Source organism: Anomaloglossus baeobatrachus, chromosome 1, assembly GCF_048569485.1.
Source record: "Anomaloglossus baeobatrachus isolate aAnoBae1 chromosome 1, aAnoBae1.hap1, whole genome shotgun sequence".
In the NCBI taxonomy this organism is placed as follows: Eukaryota; Metazoa; Chordata; class Amphibia; order Anura; family Aromobatidae; genus Anomaloglossus; species Anomaloglossus baeobatrachus.
Genome location: NC_134353.1, coordinates 451,321,496 through 451,335,470, shown reverse-complemented (window position 1 = coordinate 451,335,470; position 13,975 = coordinate 451,321,496). Strand labels below are relative to the sequence as shown.

The 13,975-nt window shown below is 47.5% G+C and overlaps 1 protein-coding gene across 2 annotated transcripts in view; it reads left to right on the top strand.

Moving 5' to 3' along the window:
- GAMT (guanidinoacetate N-methyltransferase) overlaps window positions 1–13,508 on the top strand; it is a 41,787-nt gene extending 28,279 nt beyond the window's left edge. The window contains exons 5-7 of one of the 2 annotated variants that reach the window (XM_075337888.1): window positions 3,142–3,252; window positions 7,743–7,897; window positions 13,138–13,508. In XM_075337888.1, coding sequence (XP_075194003.1) covers window positions 3,142–3,252; window positions 7,743–7,897; window positions 13,138–13,201 — 330 coding nt within the window. In that variant the 3' untranslated portion in view covers window positions 13,202–13,508. The remainder of the gene's footprint in view (window positions 1–3,141; window positions 3,253–7,742; window positions 7,898–13,137) is intronic. The other variant, XM_075337889.1, reaches the window with a different exon arrangement.
- Window positions 13,509–13,975: the final 467 nt, after the last annotated feature.

Sequence of the window (13,975 nt, the reverse complement as noted above, 5' to 3'; positions counted from 1 at the left end):
AGGGAGCCAGATAACTAACAGCAACTGGTGCCGTTAGCGGAAATGTTAAGCCCTTCTGCAGGAATTCTATCTACCAGCACATTAAGGCTGGACTCACATGAGCATATGGCATCTGATGCGAGCGCATCGGATGCGATATGCTAATGACCCTCGGCTCAGGCTCTGCTGTGAGCGTGAGACGAGTGTCATGCGACTCTGACCTGATCTTGCAATCGAGTCACAGCTGTGAAGCTAAGGGCGGGCTCTGCGGAGGAGCGGGATGGATTAATGTCCCCATCTCCTCCATTCTCAGCCTGAGCTGTAGATCACACTGCATTTGGATAAGGCTATGTTCGCATTTCCGTTGTTTAGGATCAGTTACAATCCGCCGCTCTGATAAACAACGCAATCCATTTAGCGGATTCCATTGTTCCCATAGACTTATATGAGCGGCGGACTACGACTGATGCCCTTGCTTTGCATCCGCCGCCCAACTGACCGTCTGGCAGCAGGAACGCAGCATATAACGTTTTTTTGAACAGCGGAATCCTTTTGTTTTCACTGCGCATGCTCAGATCTTGTATTTAATCATTCAAATGTCTCTCCCTCTCATCAGCCGGCTTCTGATCTGATGTGAGCAATCAGCTGATCGGCCAGCTATTGTGAACGATCACTCTCACAAAAGCCGGCTGCCAGGAGATCAGCTGATCGTTCACAATAGCCGGCCGCCAGCTTTTGAGAGCGATCAGCTGATCTCCCGGCGGCCGGCTCTCGTTTTTATACTGAAAGCAATTCACCAACGGAATCCGCTTTCTCATGACAATTCTTGTCACCTGTTGTACAACGCATCAGTCACAAGCGTCAAACACAGGTGACTGATGCAAAAAAAAAAAACGGAAATGTGAACATAGCCTTACATCCGAGTGCAGTCCGATGTATCTCTCGCACCCATTCACTTGAATGGGTGCGAATGATACGGCTCTTGCAGAAAATCCCAGCATTCTGCGACTTTTCACGCATCCAGAATCTGGGTGTGAGAAAAGCTGACAAACTGCTCTTCCCTCCCTTATTGACTAACATTGCTCAGAGTGCAATGTGAGATTTTCTCGCATTGCACTCGTCCGATTTCAACGCTCGTGAGTGTGCCCTAAAGGTTCAGGTAGCAGACCTGGGTGCACTTTTTGAGAGAAAGATTGCGGACCATCCGTGGGTGCATGGGTTCATTAGGGCCCTTTTTGCTTCTAGACCTCTAGAAGGGCCTAGGATAGCTCCCTGGGACCTCAACCTAGTATTAGCTACACTCAAACATCCCTTTGAGCCCATCTCCTCGGTCTCCACTAAGGCTCTCACTCTGAAGGTGGCACTATTGGTGGCAGCCAGACTCATTTGTGAACTTCAAGCCATTTCCAGTGACCCTCCCTTCACTACAATTCAGGATGATAGAATAATGTTTAAGCCAGACCTGGCCTTTCTTGCCAAGATCAATTCAAAGTTCAATAGGGACCAGGAAATTGTTTTGCCGTCTTTCTGTGACAATCCCAAATCACAAGGTGAGCAGGTCTTTCATTCCTTGTCAGGAGAAGTGTCCTGAGATACCTGGACATAACTCTGCAATGGCAAAAGTCATACTCCATGTTTGTTCTTTTTGGCGGCCCAAATAGAGGGATTGCGGCACCAGGTCAATTATTGCTAGGTGTGTGAGGGAGGCCAATAGTTTGGAATATTCCGTGTCAGGATAAGCCCCTTCTCAGGTGATCAGGGCCCATTCTACTAGGGCTATATCCACTTCTTGGGTGGAGAGGGTGAATGCCTCGGTAGAGCAGATCTATAAGGCTGCAGTACTTCACTTTCCACCTTCTTTAAGCACTGCCGTTTGGATTTGGGTCTATCCTTTGAGAGTAATTGGATTTTCCAGGGCCATGACAGCATCATGCTAGTTCCCTCCCTGATTAGGGGGTGTTTTTTTTTTTTATTTACAAAAAAGTTTCTGGTCTCACAGTATGTAAAATATGAACAGCATAAGGGGGTTTCTCCTGTTTGGTGATTAATAAGTCATTAATAAGGTGGTTACCTCAAATGCTCTAAAAACACATTGGGGCTTGGGAGAGGTGCCACCCCTTTATTTTCAGAAAGGTTTCCTGTTCCTGGGAGTGGATACACTCACATACAGTGCTCTCATGGCTCTGGAAAATCCAATTGCTGATATGTAACTTATCTTTCCAGGTTTTGTCTCTCTGTAGCGGTCAAATTTGTGGTGATATTTTTTTTTTTTTTTTTTTTTTTGTAAATCATATACATCAGATAGGAAACATGGGGGCTGCTGTGTATACATCACAATCAAGATGCTGAACTGCTGTATATACATCACAGGAGGGGCTAGGGGCACAGACTAGACACGACTGGGGGGAAGGTACAACAGGCACACACTCTAACCCTGCCCACAATGGATTTTAGGACTAGAGATGAGCGGTCCTATGGAAGTTCAAGTTCTACTGGCAAAGCTGGACCTTATCTAAAGTTCTGTTCTGGACCTGAACTCAATTAGAAGTCACTGTCTCTCTGCCCCCATGCAGCCAGTCAGAAACAGAACAATTCTGGTGGAGGGTGGGGTTTTTACTATTTATTTCTTTTGTACAGACTACATTGTGTGTGGTTTTTTTTGTTTGTTTTTTTTTTTGTCCCCCCCCCCCCCCTTCCCTTTTCCTCCTAGTGCAAGGCATTCAAACCCTGAAAGAGACTTGCTACAAGCATACTTGAGGACAGTGGTATTTGTTCCCGTGGCTGGCATATATAAAGCACTTGAGCTCGAGGTGTGTGTTACAAACATCGAACTTTACACTTCGTGCCCGCTCATCTCTAGTGAGGACCTAATCCTTCAGTGTATGCGCATACAGCGTTCAATAGTGAATGCTGCATGGAACTTGCAAGACACAGCTGCCACCAAAGCACTGTAGTCCCTAAGAATGTGCCCTAGGGCCGCAGAAAAAGTTATAAATCAGGGGTGGGGAACCTCCCGGACATATAAGAACTGTTAGCACAGAATGATTGTCCAAACAAAGTGCAGGCGCTCATACATCATGTTGGTGCTAATAATTTAAATACACCTTCACACCTGTTTTGTCTCAAGGTGAATAACCCTTTTTGGATTATATCTTTATACAGGCTCATGCTTACCGTCTATTGAAGCCTGGTGGAGTCCTTACATACTGTAACTTGACATCTTGGGGAGAGTTTTTGAAGACTAAATACAATGATATAGAAAAAATGTTTCAGGTAAGATGTGTAAGGATTTTTATCTCCTCATACAAGGTCATGTGTAGCACAATTTATCAACTTTTAGACTATGCGTACAGACTAATTAGTCTTAAGTGGAATCTGTCAATAGGATCATTTCTCCTAAGCCATCTATATGGGCATGTCTGTCACAAAGTTGAATAAAGTGATAGGTTTGTCTGTGATCTAATGTCTAAAGGCCCCTTTACACATTGCAACATCGCAAACGACATCGCTGTAACGTCATCGGTTTTGTGACGTAATAGCGACCTCCCCAGCGACATTGCAGTGTGTGAAACACATCAGCGACCTGGCCCCTGCTGTGAAGTTGCTGATCGCTACAAATCGTTCAGGACCATTCTTTGGTCCTTTTGTTTCCCGCTGTGCAGCATGATCGCTAGAAAGTCTGTGTGTAAAGGGGCCTGTACAACGACTTCCTTAGCGACTTCCCTTTCAAAAAGCTGCTTTATAACGTCCCCAATGACTAACTAGGTCGTTCTGCAGGTCCGTATCGCTGTTGCATCGTTTTCCAGGTTTGCCTGTTTGACAGCTCACCAGCGACTCACCAGAAACTTTGTAGCAATCCCGGCCAGGTTGGGATTGCTGGTGGGATCGCTAGAAAGTCTCAGTGTGTAAAGGGGCCTTTAGGCTCCTTTCACATTGCGTTTTACCTTCTGCTCACAGGTCCCGTCGGAGCATCCGACGGGACCTGTGAGCGGAAGGTAAAATGCAATGTGAAAGGAGCCTTATAAAGAAAAATGTGGATTTCTCTAAAATATGTAAATTTAAGATCTATAGGCCAGACTTTATAGGAGCTCGAAAAAACAATGTGCAATAGGGTTTTACCTGAGATAATTGGATACTTTTTTTTTTTTTTTTTTTTGTAAATGCTTTCTTTAGAATTTTTCTCAGTATTACAAAAATGGAATAATAACAGTAATCATGAATAAAACATTTTTAGCAAGTAAAGAGAGAGGAAGAAAAAAAGAAGGCGGAAAACGGGGGGAGAAGAGGTGGAAGTAGAAAGAATGAAAGTATGATGAAAGCTGGGTAGGGGGGATATATGAGAGGGGATAAAGGATTCCCACCCATTGTTGAATGGAAAAAATAAATATATTATATACTAAGGGTACCGTCACACTTTAGCGACGCTCCAGCAATCCCACCCTTGATCTGACCTGGTCAGGATCGCTGGTGCGTCGCTACATGGTTGCTGGTGAGTCGCTACATGGTCGCTGGTGAGCTGTCAATCAGGCAGATCTCACCAGCGACCAGTGACTAGCCACCAGCGACGCTGCGCTTGGTAACTAATGTAAATATCAGGTAACCAAGCAAAGCACTTCGCTTGGTTACCCGATATTTACCTTGGTTTTCAGCGCACACCGCTTAGCGCTGGCTTCCTGCACTCCTAGCCAGAGTACACATCGGGTTAATAAGCAAACCGCTTTGCTTATTTACCCGATGTGTACTCCGGCTACGTGTGCAGGGAGCCAGTGCTGGCAGCCTGAGAGCGGCGGACGCTAGTAACCAAGGTAAATATCAGGTAACCAAGCAAAGCGTTTCGCTTGGTTACCCGATATTTACCTTGGTTACAGCTTACCGCAGTCTGCCAGATGCCGACTCCCTGCACATTCAGATTGTTGCTCTCTCGCTGTCAAACACAGCGATGTGTGCATCACAGTGGGAGAGCAACGTCCAAAAAAATGAACCAGCACTGTGTAACGAGCAGCGATTTCACAGCAGGGGTCGCATCGCTGCTCAGTGTCACACACAGCGAGATCGCTAATGAGGTCACTGGTGCGTCACAAAAACCGCGACAGCAGGTTTACACAGGTGGCTTTACACACTGCAACATCGCAAACGACATCGCTGTAACGTCACCGGTTTTGTGACGTAATAGCGACCTCCCCAGCGACATTGCAGTGTGTGAAACACATCAGCGACCTGGCCTCAGCTGTGAAGTTGCTGATCGCTACAAATCGTTCAGGACCATTCTTCGGTCCTTTGTTTCCCGCTGTGCAGCATGATCGCTAGAAAGTCTCAGTGTGTAAAGGGGACTTTACAGCGACTTCCCTTTCAAAAAGCTGCTTTACAATATCCCCAATGACTAGCTAGGTCGTTCTGCAGGTCCGAATCGCTGTTGCGTCGTTGGCCAGGTCTGCCTGTTTGACAGCTCACCAGCGACTCACCAGAGACTTTGTAGCGATCCCGGCCAGGTTGGGATCGCTGGTGGGATCGCTAGAAAGTCTCAGGCTATGTGCGCACGTTGCGTACAGTCACTGCAGAAATTTATGCAGCGATCTGAAGAGCACATGTGCTCTTTAAATCGCTGCAGAAATGTCCGTAGTGAAAAAAAAAAAGCCGATTCCATGCGCTCTGCCTGCAGCTCCTGCCATAGACAGAGCAGGAGCTGCCGGCAAAGCGCACGGAAGAAGTGACATGTCACTTCTTAGAACGCAGCGCTTCGGCAGTAGCCGAAGCGCTGCGCTCTAAAACGCCACGTGCGCACGGCCCCTGCACAATCTCCATAGACTGTGCAGGGGACGCAGGACGCATGCAGTTACGCTGCGCTACAAAGCGCAGCGTAACTGCATGTATTTACGCAACGTGCGCACATAGCTTCAGTGTGTAAAGGGGCCTTAAGTGTTAGCATATGAGAGGTGTAAAAGGGCTTTATTATTTTAGATGAGCATGAACAATGTTTGTCTTATTTGTTTATCTAATCAGTTTTGGAGCGAAGGTCATTTCTTTGTGTATAGGGTTATCATGAGATTTTGGCTAAGGGGTGCTTCACACACAGCGAGCTCGCTGCCGAGATCGCTGCTGAGTCACGCTTTTTGTGACGCAGCAGTGACCTCATTAGCGATCTCGCTGTGTGTGACAATGAGCAGCGATCTGGCCCCTGCTGCGAGATCGCTGCTCGTTACACACAGCCCTGGTTCGTTTTCTTCAAAGGCGCTCTCCCGCTGTGACACACAGATCGCTGTTTGTGACAGCGAGAGAGTGACCAATGAAGCGAGCAGGCAGCAGGAGTCGGCATCTGACAGCTGAGGTAAGCTTGTAACCAAGATAAACATCGGGTAACCAAGGTGGTTACCCGATATTTACCTTAGTTACCAGCCTCTGCAGCTCTCACGCTGCCTGTGCTGCCGGCTCCGGCTCTCTCCACATGTAGCTGCTGTACACATCGGGTTAATTAACCCGATGTGTACAGCAGCTAGGAGAGCAAGGAGCCAGCGCTCAGTGTGCGCAGCTCCCTGCTCTCTGCACATGTAGCTGCATTACACATCGGGTTAATTAACCCGATGTGTACTGTAGCTAGGAGAGCAAGGAGCCAGCGCTCAGTGTGCGCGGCTCCCTGCTCCCTGCACACACAGCTAAGCGGTGTGCGCTGGTAACTAATGTAAACATCGGGTAACCATACCCGATGTTTACCTTAGTTACCAGTCTCCGCAGCTTCCAGACCGCGGCTCCGTGCAAGCGCAGCGTCGCTTGCACGTCGCTGCTGGCTGGGGGCTGTTCACTGGTCGCTGGTGAGATCTGCCTGTTTGACAGCTCACCAGCGACCATGTAGCGATGCAGCAGCGATCCTGACCAGGTCAGATCGCTGGTCGGATCGCTGCTGCATCGCTAAGTGTGAAGGTACCCTAACTCTTCGTATCTGACCCATTTGTCCCAGGATTCCCACAGTTTTGTGTTTTTCTTGTATGTTTAGAAGGTTCGTTTCATTGAACCATTCAGTTAAGGCCCAGTCACACACAACGACTTTCCAGCGATCCCAAAAACGATGCGACCTGATAGGGATCGCTGGTAAGTCGCTGGGAGGTCGCAGGTGAGATGTCACAGTCAGACCTTACCAGCGATGCAGGAACGATACAGGTCGCAGTAGCGACCTGTATAACGATCTCAGCAGTCACTGTGACCCTTTCACACAGTGTCAAACACAGCGATGTGTCCTGCCCAGCAGGACATCGCCTTTGAAGAAAATGGCCTGGACCATTCTGCAACGACTAGCGATCTCACAGCAGGGGTCTGATCGCTGGTAGGTGTCACACATAACGAGATCGCTAACTGGTTCGCTACAGCGTCACAGAAACCGTGACTCAGCAGCGATCTCTCTAGCTATCTCGTTATGTGTGACAGTACCTTTATACTCTTTCCAATGTCTGGCTATTAAAGTTTTGCTGCATTTATAAGGTGGGGTATTATTGAGAGTTTGTTTAAATGTATCTTATGTGGATCTAAATTAAGGATAATAAAATTTGGATTGAAGTTGAGTTTGGTCTTGAGAGCATTTTCTATGTGTGCTTTAATAGAAGTCCAGTAGTTTATTTTTGAACAGTGATGCCAAATGTGGGAAGGGGTGCCTATCTCTTGATTACATCTCCAGCAATGTGGTGTTCGGGAGTTGTCGATTTTGTGAAGAATGTCTGGAGTTTTGTACCATCGTGATATGATTTTGTAGTTGAGTTATTTGGATACATTTTTAGGTAGAGGAGGCTCACCTGGCATGGTTGCGAGTAACAATTACTGTAAAAACGTATTGCTGCCACAGCCCCACGTGCATCTGTGGGGCCCCGAGGCTCGGTGTCGGTGCAGCGGTGCATTACCTTCAGGGACTCCACTCGGCTGGATCTTGCCACAGGTAGGAAATCTTCTATTTTGATTGTCGTGACGCCACTCTCAGAATTGCGGTCAGTGGAGACCGCCACTGCAGGTTAGGGGTGCCTGGGGCTGATGGTAGGTGCAGTCAGTTGTAATAGCCTCCTGAGAGTGAGGCATGCCCCAGGGTCCCGTGTAGGTGTGTGGAACTACAAGTCGCAGAATGACTCACACGCACAAGCAGGATGTCTTTCAGGGGTTTTACTCACTGATGATGGCAGGGTGAGTAACCCGGGCGTAGCTGGGATGAACCAGGCTGGAACCAGGTGTCCTTCAGGCTGACTGATGAGGGTGACTACCAACTCGCCTTCCTTAGCCCGTTGTGTTTTGGGGTAACCCCTGCTTGAAGCCCTGCTGGGGTCGCCCAGGGAAGTTGCTGGTGCCTCTCTCCCCTTCTTTTGGCCCGTTTGCTTGTAGCCTGGACCAGGTCACTCCGGCTGCTTGCCTCCTGTGAGCTATGGGCCCTAACTTTGGCTACGTGGCTGCGGACTCTGTGGTGTTGTCTTGGGGGTGTAAAGTGCCCCCTCATGCAGGTTTGGCAAAGGAAAGGTGAATCTATCCCTGCACTGGGACCTGCTACCCGTTTGGGCCTGGTTCTCCCTGACAGTCTCCTTACTTTCCACTCCGTTACTCTCTCTTTAGCTGTGTGTGGATTTCGGGCAGCACTCCCAGGTGACCGTTCTCCCCCGTCGGTAGTCACTGCGCGGACGCTGTTAGACTGCCACAGCTCCAGGGTCTGCTCCTCACGTCTGCTTTCCCTGAGCTGCACACTAAACTGGCTCACTGCTCCTCCTCTCCTATTCTTGCCTACGTCACCTAGCAACCAGGCTCTCTACCACACCCCTCGAGTGGAGATGGAGGCTTCGCCCCTTCCACCCCTCGGGTGGAGATGGAGGCTTCGCCCCCTCCTGGGATCCCCAGGGGTCCTCTCAAAGGTAAATGTGTGAGACCTGATCACTATGCGCCTGTGTAGTCACACCTCGGTCAGCCTTCTGGATTACCTGTATTGTACTGTCCCCAGCATGGGTGCAGTACTCAGTGGTGCCTGACCAGGTCAGGGGCGCCACACATCAGACTGAGGATGAGAAGGGGTTAACCGGCTTTGCTGTAGCGCAATAGACAGATCCGTTCTTGATTTATTGGTCAACACATTTTGGAGAATGGAATCTTATTGAAGACATCCCATAGCATAGTTAACAGGCAAAGGTATGTGTATGTGGGTGTATGTGTGTGTGCGTATAATAAATGGTAAATGGTCGCAGTGGAGAAGGTCCCTGCGATATTAAAGTGAAGAAGTTGCTATGGGACTTCTAGTTCCACAAAGGCTTGGTTCTGCATATAAGGGTCAGGTTCCCTTTAACAATGCCAGTATGCTGTGCAGGTCTGGAAACGCAGACCTCCACCTGTGGGTGTGTCCAGTCTGATTTAAGAGACTGTCAGTGAGTGTGAAGCAGTGTGTGGAGCAGCCCTGCATGAGGAGCAGCCTCAGGCAGGTAAAGAGTCTGCTATTCTCAGAGAGGTTGGAGCCTCTGGAAGGAACCTGCCCAAGGAAGCGTGGGTTGCCTTCAATCATCTGGAACTGAGTGTGTGGAGGCTGAGGGAGCTCCACTCTGACACTCGTTGTGTCCAAACCTGAGCGGGCGGTCCGCTACAAAGACTGACCAGAAATCCGTGTCTCCTGGGGAGACAGCCATACCATCACTATGGACATTTAAATGGAATTGAAGCCCACGGTATGTGAAGGTGTTTAGTTTACCTTTTCCTTTAAGCCAGGAGAGGCTTCATTGTGTTTTGGAAGGGCAGTTTATGTTGGTTAATAAACTGCTGCATTTGAGAATTTGAGAGAGACTGTGTTGCCTGTGTATGCCTAAGCTACCCTGCATCGCTGCAAGCGAGTAAAACCCCCGGGTTGTGGTAAGAAACGTTCACTATATAGATATATCTATATAGATAGATGGGGTCTGGGGGGGGGGGGGATTACTCATCACCTGTGGTTTGCGGCTAATACAAGAGCCGCCGCTGCAAGAGGTTTCCTCTGAGGGCAGATGGTAGTGCAGCTAGGTTGGTGCAACTCTCCACAGGCAGAGCTCAGGTCCACAGGGAAGTTAGGAGTAGTAGTTCACTCTAGTAAAGGAGTGCAGGTTGCGGGAAGGATTGGACGACTGAGGTTGCAGTTAAAGGGACCCGGTCACCAGAATTTTCGCTATTAAACTAAAAGAATCCCCTTCTGTAGCTCATGGGCTGCATTCTAGAAAGGTTCATCTTGCTACTGGCCCCCCTTTCAGACCTACAAAACAACTTTATAAAATATTTCCTTTTGCTATGGTAATGAGGTTTGTTGGCCCCAGGGTCTGGCTGTATTTCGTCCGTTATCCCCCTTTTTGCCGCTGTTCGCCGTCCCACAGTGTTTACGTAGATGAGGCCGCCGCCCTCATGTTCCGCAGTGGTCCTAAGTGCCATTGCGCATGCTCAAGACTTATCGCGGGACTGAGCACTGTTTTCAAATCGCAAGCGCCGGTGATGTTGTTGCGCAGGTGCGAGATTATGGGCGGCGCTGTGAATGTCCTCACCAGCGTTGTCCAAGTGCCCGCGCTTTTACCTCTAACTCTACCGTTATGCGCTTAACGGTAGAGGCAGAGGTAAAAGCTGGTGACAGGTTCCCTTTAAAGTTCTTTACTCACTGAGATGTCACTGCCTTTGGACTGCCACACTCCGCTGTTGTGTACTTCAGCCGATACCCGGATAGTTCGGAGGCCAGAACCGGTGTTTCGTTGTGAGTCCTTCCTCCCTGCGCTGTGTTGAGTCCCTGCGACTTGAAGCTACGCTGGGACCCAAGTCCTTGGATGGGCTCCGTTCCGTTCCTGTATGATATGGCAGCGCGAGTCCGTTACTGATGCCGCTCTTGTCACGACTTCTGGCTCTATATGCTGCTGTGCCCGGGGCGCTTCGTGTGGGTCAGAAGACTTGAAATCCTCTGCCCAGCTGCCTCTGCTGGCGGGACGTGCAGTGCCCACCAGCCTAGGGCTCCGTACCCTGTTCGGTGCACTCTGTCCTGAGGGAACTATGGCGCAGCTCTCCCCTCAGCGACCGTGTTCTCCCCACACCTCACTTGTTCCTCTGTTGCTGACTAACCGTCACTAATGGAATGTCTGTATGTGTGTCGCCTTACTCCCCCAATCTGTACTCGCTCCTGGTCCTGGGACAAATTGCTCCAGCCTCCTGTCCACAGGGCCTCTCTCCTGCAGCTATGCTTTCTCCCATCTCAGACTGTCTGCTGAGAAACTGCTGACTCACCACTTCCCCCTTCTCTGTGCTGCTCGCAATCAACCAGTGGGCAGGCGGTCCACTACATTAGTGATGCCCCAACACCCCCCACACCCCCACCCACCGTGTCCCTACCCTAGCCCAGTCCCAGTGAGAGGACAACTGACTGTGGATTGTATTGTTTACCAGCAATGACCTCCTTCGTACCCGGGATGAATACTGCACCTCTGGTGAGGCGCAGTACCCTGTGGCGACTGAAACCTCAGGGGTGACACACTTACATCACTTGCATATTTCAGAGAAATCCACATTTTTCTTAAGACCTCAGATTGCAGTTACCATGGTATTATTTTAGTCCACTTTTTACAACCTACATGACCATCTTAGGAGGGTTAAGCCTACTGATAGATTCCCTTTTTAAAATGCAAGAGATTTCATTGTCAATGCTGTTTAACAATGCATCATATTTATCACATGTCAAATTAAAAGTTATATCAGAAAATTAGTCAACTAATAGTTAAAGTTTTTTGTTTTTTCTTTTGTGCACTGCTGAGTACATCCATTCACCTTGAGTAAGGCCTTGCAACCTTGTTGGACAAGGCACAGAAAGTGCTTAACCCCTTAACGACCGCGGGCCGTAAAATTACGTCCTAAATGACATAATCTTACTGCCCGCGGTCCTCCGGCGGCAGCATGCCGCGATCGGCACACATCTCAGCTGATTTTCACAGCTGAGATGTGTGCCTGCTAGGCACGAGCAGAATCGTTATCTGCTCGTGCCGATTAACCCCTTATAATGGCGCTGTCAATACATGACAGCGCCATTATAAGCGCAATCGCGGTAAAGTTTTACTTACCGCCGAAACCGGAAGTCACGTGACGCGATCACGTGACTCCCGATAGTTGTCATGGTAGTACAGGGTCATGTGATGACTCCTGTACTACACATGAATTGGTTTCACTTTCGCTGTGCCCGGGGCACAGCAAAAGAGAAAGACAGCGTATCTGCTGTTTACAGCCTTCCAGCTGTGATCAGCAGATACTGCAGAGCGATCGGAATGCTGATCGCAATAGCCCCCTAGGGGGACTAGTAAAATAAAAAAAAAAAGTAAAAAAATAAGTTTTAAAAAATTAAAAAAAAAACAAAAAAACCTAAAAGTTCAAATCACCCCCCCATTCGCCCCATTGAAAATTAAAGGGTTAAAAAAATAAAAAATATACACACATTTGGTATCGCCGCGTTCAGAAACGCCCGATCTATCAAAATATAAAATCAATTAATCTGATCAGTAAACGGCGTAGCGGCAAAAAAATTCCAAACGCCAAAACGACGTTTTTTTGTCGCCACAACTTTTGCGCAAAATGCAATAAGAGGCGATCAAAACGTAGCATCTGCGCAAAAATGGTACCGTTAAAAACGTCAGCTCAAGACGCAAAAAATAAGCCGTCATTGAGCCTAAGATCCCGAAAAATGAGAACGCTACGGGTCACGGAATATGGCGTAAAACGTGCGCCACTTTTTTCGGACAAACTTCCGATTTTTTTTTAACCCCTTATATAAAAGTAAACCTATACATGTTTGGTGTCTACGAACTCGCACTGACCTGAGGCATCACACCCACACATCAGTTTTACCATATAGTGAACACAGTGAATAAAATATCTCAAAAACCATAGTGCTATCGCACTTTTTTGCAATTTTTCAGCATTTGGAATTTTTTTGCCATTTTCTAGTACACAATATGGTAAAACTGATGGTTTCATTTAAAAGTACAGCTCGTTCCGCAAAAAATGAGCCCTCACATGACCATATTGACTGAAAAATAAAAAAGTTACGTCTCTCAGAAAAAGAATGGCGAAAAAAAAAAACGGAAAGCGAAAAATCGGCCGGTCGTGAAAGGGTTAAGACAATATACTACACATAAAATGACTTTTTTTTTTTTTTTTCTTTTTTTACAGGAGACTCAGATACCTCAACTGTTGGATGCTGGATTCAAGCAGGACAACATTAGCACAACTGTGATGGATCTTATCCCTCCTAAGGAGTGCAGATACTACGCCTTCCCCAAAATGATCACACCCACTATTATCAAGGCTTAAGTAGTGCAAGGATTCTTTGGTTATGTGCAATAGAAAACAATGCTGCCTTTTCTACCAGTGTGCAATTAGCTGTATTTGGCACAAACAATGAAGAGCAAGAATGTTACTCTGTGTTGGCAGCAGTGGAACACTGCACTTGACTGTGCAAATGTCCCCAACACTACTTGCACTGTTTCTTAGGAAATGTGAAATATTTAAAATGACTGCTAATAAACATTCTTTTTGATGAACTGGCTGTGATTTCTACATATAGTTCTCATCATATAAAAGGTAATATTTTAATCAGAGGAAAATGCAATGAAAACCTCTTAATATGGATAAGGCCCATTGCATTTCTCAATACAAACACTTGACTAGAATCCTGCTAACTATACAAATTGTAAAAAATCCAAAGACATGAGATGTTTGGTTAGTGTATACTTTTTTTTTTTTTTTTTTTGTGACAGTGGGCTGTACTGGATACTGTAGCTGTCAACAATATCAGATCAGTGGGCTACCAATATGCAGCACTGCCACTGACCAGCTATTAGCAAGTATGTTCTGTACCATGCATGTTGGCTTGTACCTGCCAGTCACTAATAAAAGGACCTTTCTTTAAGATATTTAGGCTTAAAAAGTTGGCTACACTCGGTGCAAGCAGCATTTCCCAATGCACAAGTCATAACCAGCCAATATACAGCAGAGAGCTGTGGAGTGG